This window comes from Thermobia domestica, chromosome 10, assembly GCF_964235325.1.
Source record: "Thermobia domestica chromosome 10, izTheDome1.hap1.1, whole genome shotgun sequence".
Taxonomy (NCBI): domain Eukaryota; kingdom Metazoa; phylum Arthropoda; class Insecta; order Zygentoma; family Lepismatidae; genus Thermobia; species Thermobia domestica.
The window spans coordinates 103,205,511-103,213,956 of record NC_137463.1 but is presented as its reverse complement, the minus strand read 5'-3'; the positions used below and the strand labels follow the sequence as shown (position 1 = coordinate 103,213,956).

The following is an 8,446-nucleotide window of genomic DNA, read 5'->3' as shown; positions in this document are numbered from 1 at the left end:
TTCGGCGAATTTTTGATATTAAAGTTTATCACAATTTGGGTGGGATGTGGGTTTGGATAAGAATCAAGATCTGAAATCCGGATTTCGGATGCAGATCCGAATCCGGATCCAGATCCGGATCTTCGGATTCGGCCAGATCCGGATCCGGTCATCCATATTACTATATGGATCCATAGTATAAATAGTAGTGGTAGTAGTAGGTACGTGTTAGAAGTCCCAGAGGGGCTTCTTGGGTTTTGTTCTCGATATAAAACGGGCAAGTTAAGATTTCTCCAAATTTTTTCGTACGTTTTACAATCTGTAGATCCGTAATAAAATTGCCGCCTAATGTTTAGCAGAAGGGATCCAGCAATTATTTCTTAAAATGTTACAAGTTCTGTTCAAATTACGTTAGTTTAAGTTAGGTTAAGTTAGAGCAGGTGAATTTAGCTTTGTGGTGCGCCAAAAGTAAACAAGCACCAAAACTGCACCGTCTCTAGTAATACTTGTACTACTTCAAGTTTGAGTATTGAATTGGGTTTCATTTGGAAATTCACCGTACCCTCACACTGTGAAATGAAACTTACTTTTTCGCGTAATGAAATTGGTCTGAGAATCTAGACAGAAGAACTAGGTGGTCAGTAGTCACTTTTGTGTTGCCTAGTTCGTCATTGGTCAGGGGATTGTCTTATTTTATTGTTTTGTGTGTATAGTGGACGAATCACCTGATTTAAATATAAATATAGTTATAATTAAGAGAGCTGAAGCGTTACTGTAAAATGGCCCAGCATATGTGTAGGATTAGCCTATGGTATGTATGCTTTAGAGCAATAATGCATTGTGATGTTTACTTGTTTCACGTGCTTTGTTTACATGTTTAGTCTCAATTTGGACTTCACTTTTTAAAAATATGTACGTGTACTTATATTTATTTTGTTTTGTACATAAACTATAAATAATTTGGAGTATTGTTTTAATATGCATTAGACGACAGTTTTTTTCTATTCTGAAACTTACTAGATTCCACAAGTGCAAAGTCCATTAGCGTTGCATTAACCTCGTACGTTGAGGTTTCTTGGGATTTGAGAGAAAATCACTACAAATGTAATCGTTCTTAGAATAAATAGTGGTTATAGTTAAGGAGCCGTACTTCCCATTTAGGGAAGGACGAGAAACGCCATACTTTCTGGAATTATTCATTGACTATCTAGGATGTTAAAAAGTAGGTAATAGACTGAGTTCTTGCCCTTGTACTTAGGGTGTTTAGGTAGTGCAACAGTAAGATGTATCCTCGTGCACGGGAGATGAGAAGTAGCTGTTCTTAACTATTACCTAAATAGTCACTTTAGCTTGCTATAAAAGAAACTTCGATATTGTTTTTGTTGAAATAGAATCTAGTTAGTTTTGAGGTTTTTTCGTAGATATAACTCTTGCACTTACCACTTAAATGATCTTTACACAAAGAGATACATTTGGAACCTAAACAGATTTTTGAAGCAATGGAGGAGATTTGGAAATGAAAGGTTAATTATTACGTGTCTGGATTTCAAAATACCAGTCATGCCATACATAGGCCTATACCAGTCATACCAGCCATAGGGTTACCATATTTCCTATATTTCAAAGTTTGATGTGAGGCTTATTTTCACTCTTTTCATCGGTAAAAAATACCCAATCAACAGATCTATTTATACTTCATTTGTGTTAGATTTATCAGTCATGGTAGTTGGGAAAGTAACAAATATATTACATCCAAAGAATAAATGAAGTTATGTCGAGGTGGTTCTTTCTACCAATATTCAAGTGTGCTTTAAGTTATGATTAGGTTTACATATGTAGTAATTAATATAAAAATATGTAATTTTGAAAATAGTATTGGGTCTTGTTGGTTAGTTGATATTCTGAGGCGGATTGTTATGAAAGTAGTTCGGTGACGTTGGTGTGTTAAGTTTTTATTTTGAAATTGTTAAACATTTTCAAATATGGGGTATTTTTAAGTTTCTCCCTCAAATCACTTAATAGTGACTCCGGCTCAGTTGGTAGGGATTACGGTTTGTTATTTAAACGGTAATTGTGATGTAGGCCTAGTTATGAGTATAAATACAGTGTGGACTATGTCATTTAAATTACAGTGCATAAAACACAAACCAACTTGTGCTGGGTGGCCACTAAGGCTTAAGTTTAGAGTTGCCCTTCCAGTCTGAAGGTGCCCTTGGACTTTGCAACATACAAAAAACAGTGCTCAAAGTATTAAAAAATTTTTACATTTCACTTGACTTCAGTACTCCGTGGGCTTCACAAAAATTTAAAAGGTTTTCTTCATTATTCTTGCGCATCCGTTACACCTGTTCGCCATATTTTACAAGCACCATGCTGCTGAAACCTTCCGCATCCGGCAAATAGTACTAACTTCCACATATCTTTTCTCGTATTAAGCATAACTATCCTGCCGAACTTACATTCCTAAACATCAAATAAAAACTTCAAATTATCATTTCTTATCTCATTTCTCTTGTAAATTTTCCTGATTTTTATAAAAAGCGGAGGGGTAACTCTAAACTTAACCCGCCACTAAAAAGTACAAATGTTGTCTAACCGGGTCAGGTGAAGAGCGCAACAGAGGGGACGTTCAGCTGTGAGGGAGTGCGTCCGTAGGGAGCAGGGGCGACAGCGACCGTGGGTATACGCATAAACGTCGTTTACAACGGCTCAGCATTGTTCATAATACCGACTCCGGAGCTATCGATGGATTTATTAAGTGCCATTCCAAATGCCTCGGGGCATTTCCTGTTTGAGTTTTTTGTTTGGTTCATTTATGTTCAACCATTTTTATATTAGTGATACTGGACTTTTATGTGATACAGGCAACATATCTTGCGGGCTATTTTGAATACGGTGACCGATATGAAAAATCTTTTACTTTAACGCCTTATAGTTTTTAAAGATCTATCGAACAAGGTATCACTCGACCAATGTTTCAATTTAAAATTTTAAAGTTTGGCCCCGGGCCCCCATGAAAGGCGGCCCTGGGGTACACCGCGACATCCCTATTCTATTTGCCTTCTTGTATTTCCTATTTGAATTCTTGGTTTATTTACGTTCAATCGTCTTTTCTATATATATACAGGGTAGCCCATTTTAATCTTTCCACGGAAATATACTTATAAACCCAAGTGGCCCCTGATTTTATTCCATTCATGTGAGTTCGTGGTGGACAGAAGAAGATCATTTCTACTGGAAACTCGTCCCATACTGTCATACTATCCACTCTTAGTAGATGCTTGTGCGAGGGAATTTGGGACTATGTGCGAACGAGGAATACAAACGGTTAAGACTTCTGAGGCGCGGTATTGGAAATTATTGTTACTTATAGAGTAGATTTGGTAGCGTGTAATTTTGCTTGTTGTGGTACATATCTTAGTTCCATTTTAAGCCTCCTCCACTTTTATGCATTTTCTGATGCCTTAAGTACTGTCCTGAGCTGAACTGTACTAATTGGTGCTATAGGATGCATGAGTGTGCGACTTGACGGGAGGCAAGAAATTTTCCCCCTAGGGAAAGAAATATCCCTGGCAAGCATAACTTTTTGCCTTTCAACAATTATTTGGAAAGACGTGGTGATAGAAACAAGGAATAACGTTTATTATGCACAGTCAAATTTTTTTTTAAAAAAAGCACTTCTATTTCAGTTAAAACACTTTACAAAACATCTTGCTTCACAACCTTTTTGTTATCATTTCACACATTTTTGTTTCTTGAAATATTTACTTATTCTTGCAGAAAAGACATTGGTTTGCCAAAGAGGCTTAAGGAAGGTGGAAAGGTTACCAAATGTAATTCGTGGAAAAGCATCCATGTATGCTATATCAGCATCACAACATTCAACAAGCGCATGATGATCTAGTTTCTACGTATTCAGATACCAAGATAATAATAATACCAAGATTCCTCGTATTAAAATATGTGGTATATAAGACTGTATGTGACGCTTGTGTGTTTATAGTTGTGAAATTTATCTTGTGGGGAAAAATATTCAATTTGCATACTGGGATACATAACACATAGCCTAAATGAGTGTTTCAACTCACCTCTATATCTCTCGTAATATTTTTTATAATATCGGGTTATAGGAAATTTTTTTAGAGAATTGACAAGTTCTGTGGGAAACATGAGCAGTGGTTTGTACATCAATAAGCTCGGTAAAAAAAGATGTCCACGTTTTTCTGCATTCAGGTAAAAAATATAAATTCCAAGAGATACAGTGGTGAGTTTGAACTTCACTTTGTCATTATCTTTCCAAAGTGTATACGCTCTTTGCAGTGTTTTCCTGGCGTCGATTGTTTTGTTACGGATGATTACATTGCGTTTAATGTTAACTTCCTATTAAAATTAAATACTAATCTTGTTTCCCAAAGAATATCATATTATATTAAATTATTTCAACTCTCTCTGCGGTCTTCATCAGTAACTATTCTCCCGTTCTACATTTATTCTTGATAATTAATCCATATGGAGTACATTCTTTAACCACCAATATTATGACTATGAAGAAAAACTTTAAAATTTCTGTGCAGTTTATATAGAACTTCATTTTTTCTTCACTTATTTTCGATTTACATACTTGAAAAAAGAATTATAAACATTTAATGGTAGAAGTATTTACAATTGTCCCAACAATACTTCGCAAAATTGGCTCTATTTACATAAACATTTTCTCCTATCCTCATTTTTCTTGCAGAAATAGCTAAAAAATATACACTATCTTTTGTTATTTAATGGAAAATCAGAAGCATGCTCGCTCTTTAGCAAAATAACTGATTTTCAGGTGATCTCATAAAGACCCCAGAGAGGGTTGCAATCATTTAATATAATTCAACATTCTTTTGGGATACAGGGTAAGTACTTAATTTTAACAGAAAGTAACTTTTAGTGCGATGTGATCATTTGTAACAAAAGCAATCGACACACTGTAATAGCCTCAGAACTTTTCAAACCCTTGTAAGTTCTTCTCTGATCCGACATTATAAAAAACATTGCAAGAGATACGGATGTGAGTTTGAACATTAATTTTTGTTATATATCCTATAGCATCCACTAGCAGTGATGATTTCAGAACTTTCTCCCTCCCGGGGGGGGGGGGATATTAATACATAGGGGAGAATTAAAAGTACAAACCATAAATGTCCTATAGCAGTTCCCGCTATAATTCTTACTTGAAAGGGGAATAAATATTTATCGACTCTGGAAAGGCCGGCAAAAATTATGAAAAACTATTAAAGTATTTGACAGTTAAAGTTCATTAATAGAGAGCAAATTTTTAAATTTTAGAAAGTTGGGTTGTTGATATTCCTTTATATTTGAACTGACAATTCAAATGCACACATAAACACACAAATACTGGTAATCTACATTGAGCATAAACGAGGATAAATTTTGATAATATATAAATAACTTACATATTATTCTGATCATTCGTACAGCTTATAATTGTGTCTCACAAGTAGACAGATCTGCACAACATTATACTTACACTTAAAAGTTCTGAAACTTAATACTATTCTTAAACTTCAAATTTCAGTATTTCTACTTTCTTTCTAACTGACAATAACGCAATTAGAGGTAATAAATGGCTTATCAATATGAAAAAAGTAATGCCAATTGAAAGATCTACAATATTGAAAATGTTCAATTACACTGAAAGATAAGTGTCGAGCTAGACTTATTTAACTGATAAAGCGTACGCACAAATTCTGTAAATGAAAATAATTTATTGTATAGGTTTAAAAAAAGCTTTGTTGAGTTTTATAATCACAAACTCTATTTCAAATTATTATAAAATGTAACAAATTAGAGCAGTCACATTTTTATAATTATATCAGTCGAATACGTCTGGGTTTCTCCACAGCATACCTACCTGTTGATAACCTCGTGAATAAAATCTTTCGTAGGCTCAATGTCTCCTTCGATCGCTACCTTTAAACATGAATGAAGAGTATCTTAACCGATACGATTTCGCAATTTTGTCATGATTCTGTTCATAGCACTGAATGACCTTTCTACAGTAGCAGTAGAAGCAGGGATGCACAACACACACTCAGCCAGCCTCGTAAAATAAAAGAAGCAACATTTGTTCCAGAATCTTCAAGTATGCTGCGTGCAACATATTTAAAAGAACGAACATCTGCAATGACAGCATCAGCATCATTAATTCCAATTACAGCACAGAGTTCTTTAACATTCATTCTCACGGAGCTGTAAAAATGTATCAAAGTTTTAAAAATACGCACTTAGTTGAATCAATTTCATGGCCTTATTGAATCTTTCCTGCATTTCATTGACGACACTTTCCACAAATTGTTTTGTGCTCTTTAAACATTTCACTTTATCCTCCTTAAAACATACACTTTTGACTTCTGATGCATCTTCCTCAAGTTTCTTGATTTTGTTATTCTCCTCATTTTCTTCATCCCTTGTAGCGCAAAGAGAGGCGATGCTATTTAAATGCTCTACAGTTCCAGATAAAACAATAAAACTGAAATCATCATTTCTAACAAAATTCCCCCTGCAAAAGTAGATAGATCAGCTCCATCCATACGAATCTGCTCACATACTATTAATATGGATTTGCAGCAGAGGAAGGGGGGCGCGGTGGCTCAGTGGTAGAGCGTTCACCTCCGGTGCTTGGGGTCCCTGGTTCGATCCCAGCTCGCGCCGTGTGGACTTTGTGGTGGATAAACATCGTGCTCGTGGGTTTTCTCGGGGTTCTCCCGTTTCCTCCCACTTTCTTCATTCCACCATTTCATTCGTCTCTCATCATTACCGTCTCCTTTAGCCTAACCGGCATAACCGTGGGACGTAAAACTTTCATTAAATTCATTTCGTAAAGATTTCATTTCATTTTTTTGCAGCAGAGGAACACTGCGTGACATGTACGATAATGACCAAGCCAACGCACATCAACAGCTTCGGGAATCATTATCACAGGCTCATCCAAAACTTTCTGAATTTCATGTAGAATTCTTTCTCTTTTCAGGGAAGCATGAAAGAGTGTATATATGTCTTTTACAACATGAAGCGTTCGCCTGATAATCGGATGCTTGTTCCTACATTCGTAACAGTGATTGACAAATTGTGTGCTCTACAGTGTATATACGGTATTTCTTGTGTCTTTTCCTTCGAAAGTCGAGCACGAACACCATTAACACAACCACTGAAGTTAGCTGCCCCATCGAATGAACAAGATATTAAATTTTTAGAACAAAGTTTACGTTTTTTAATTCATTATGAATCGTCAAAAATATTGACTCAGCGTCAAAAGTTCTGAAGCTGTATTTCTACTTGAATATGTAGAGTGATTACTTTAAGATTGAACCCATTTCTCAAGATCAGTGTTATTTTTTAATAAAATTCTCTGAACTAAGGGTTCATACTTACTTGTGTGAGGTATTTCCTTCTTGGCCAAAACGTACACACTTTGAACGAACGTACGTAAAGCCTGTCGATTCACTTCTTTTTCTTTTTCACTTTGCTTAATTATTTGTGAGTAAATAGGAGTTTTAAGTCCTTGAAACCTATCATTCTCCATTGAAATGGCTTTTCTGAGTGGGAATGTTTTTCAAATTTTTCATTGTTTCCCGTTGCCTTTCGAAAGTTAGTGAAAGGTACAGTAATAAATACGCCACTTTTTTTTTTTTTTTTTTTTTTTTTTTTTAACTTCTAAATCATTTCTTAAGTGCTCTTCACAAAGTTCACAGAAAGCACCACCTCGTGCACGATCAAAATGCAACCAACTATACTTACTTTCCCCACTTTCTTTGATACTTGAATTCCCGTTCAACGTCACATTTGAAGATGGCTCCGACTCAATATCACCGCTCACTGATTGTATCTTAGAAGAAACAAATAGAATTGATTCTGTACTGTCAACTTCACTGCAAATGTTGCCGCTTGTAGAACATGGGTCACATTCAACACGTCGTCGTTTGTTTAAAAAAGATAATGTCGGTTGTTTTGACATTTTAGCAAGGTGAAATGTCAACTGTTTTACACGCGTATTGACTCTTCAAAATATGCAGCACAACACCACATACACAGGTAGGACTAATCAAACACTTACGCCATCTCCCGATTCAGTAGTAACAAACTCGAATCATTCAATAATATGTGTAGATTTGCGATAGGCTATATCTTTTCTTCCGCTACAATCAGTAGACAATGACAGGTTGGCCGTTGGCTCATCCCAAGCTTAGGTTGCTACTCGATAGATCAGAGTCTTATTTTATTTTCAATACCCTTATGCCTTCTTCTTTGTTTGTACAATATAATGATAGCATAGAATGGATTAAGTGAAATAATTTTCGTTTTAATTAAAAAATATTTATCTACTAAGTCCAAATAGACAACACGTTCTCACCAAATAATTATAAGGAGAGGCCTGAAGCATCCGGGGGGGGGGGGGGGATGAATG

The 8,446-nt window shown here is 35.5% G+C and overlaps 1 protein-coding gene across 5 annotated transcripts in view; it reads left to right on the top strand.

Moving 5' to 3' along the window:
* The first annotated feature begins 602 nt into the window (after window positions 1–602).
* Window positions 603–8,446, top strand: part of Pisd (phosphatidylserine decarboxylase) — an 81,200-nt gene continuing 73,356 nt past the window's right edge. For 4 of the 5 annotated variants that reach the window (XM_081728337.1, XM_081728335.1, XM_081728334.1 and 1 more), the window contains exon 1: window positions 604–790. Coding sequence is in view for 1 of the 5 variants with exons in the window: in XM_081728338.1 (XP_081584464.1) it covers window positions 759–790 (32 nt within the window). In the remaining 4 variants the exon portion in view is untranslated. Of the gene's footprint in view, window positions 791–8,446 lie in introns of all 5 variants that reach the window. The other variant, XM_081728338.1, reaches the window with a different exon arrangement.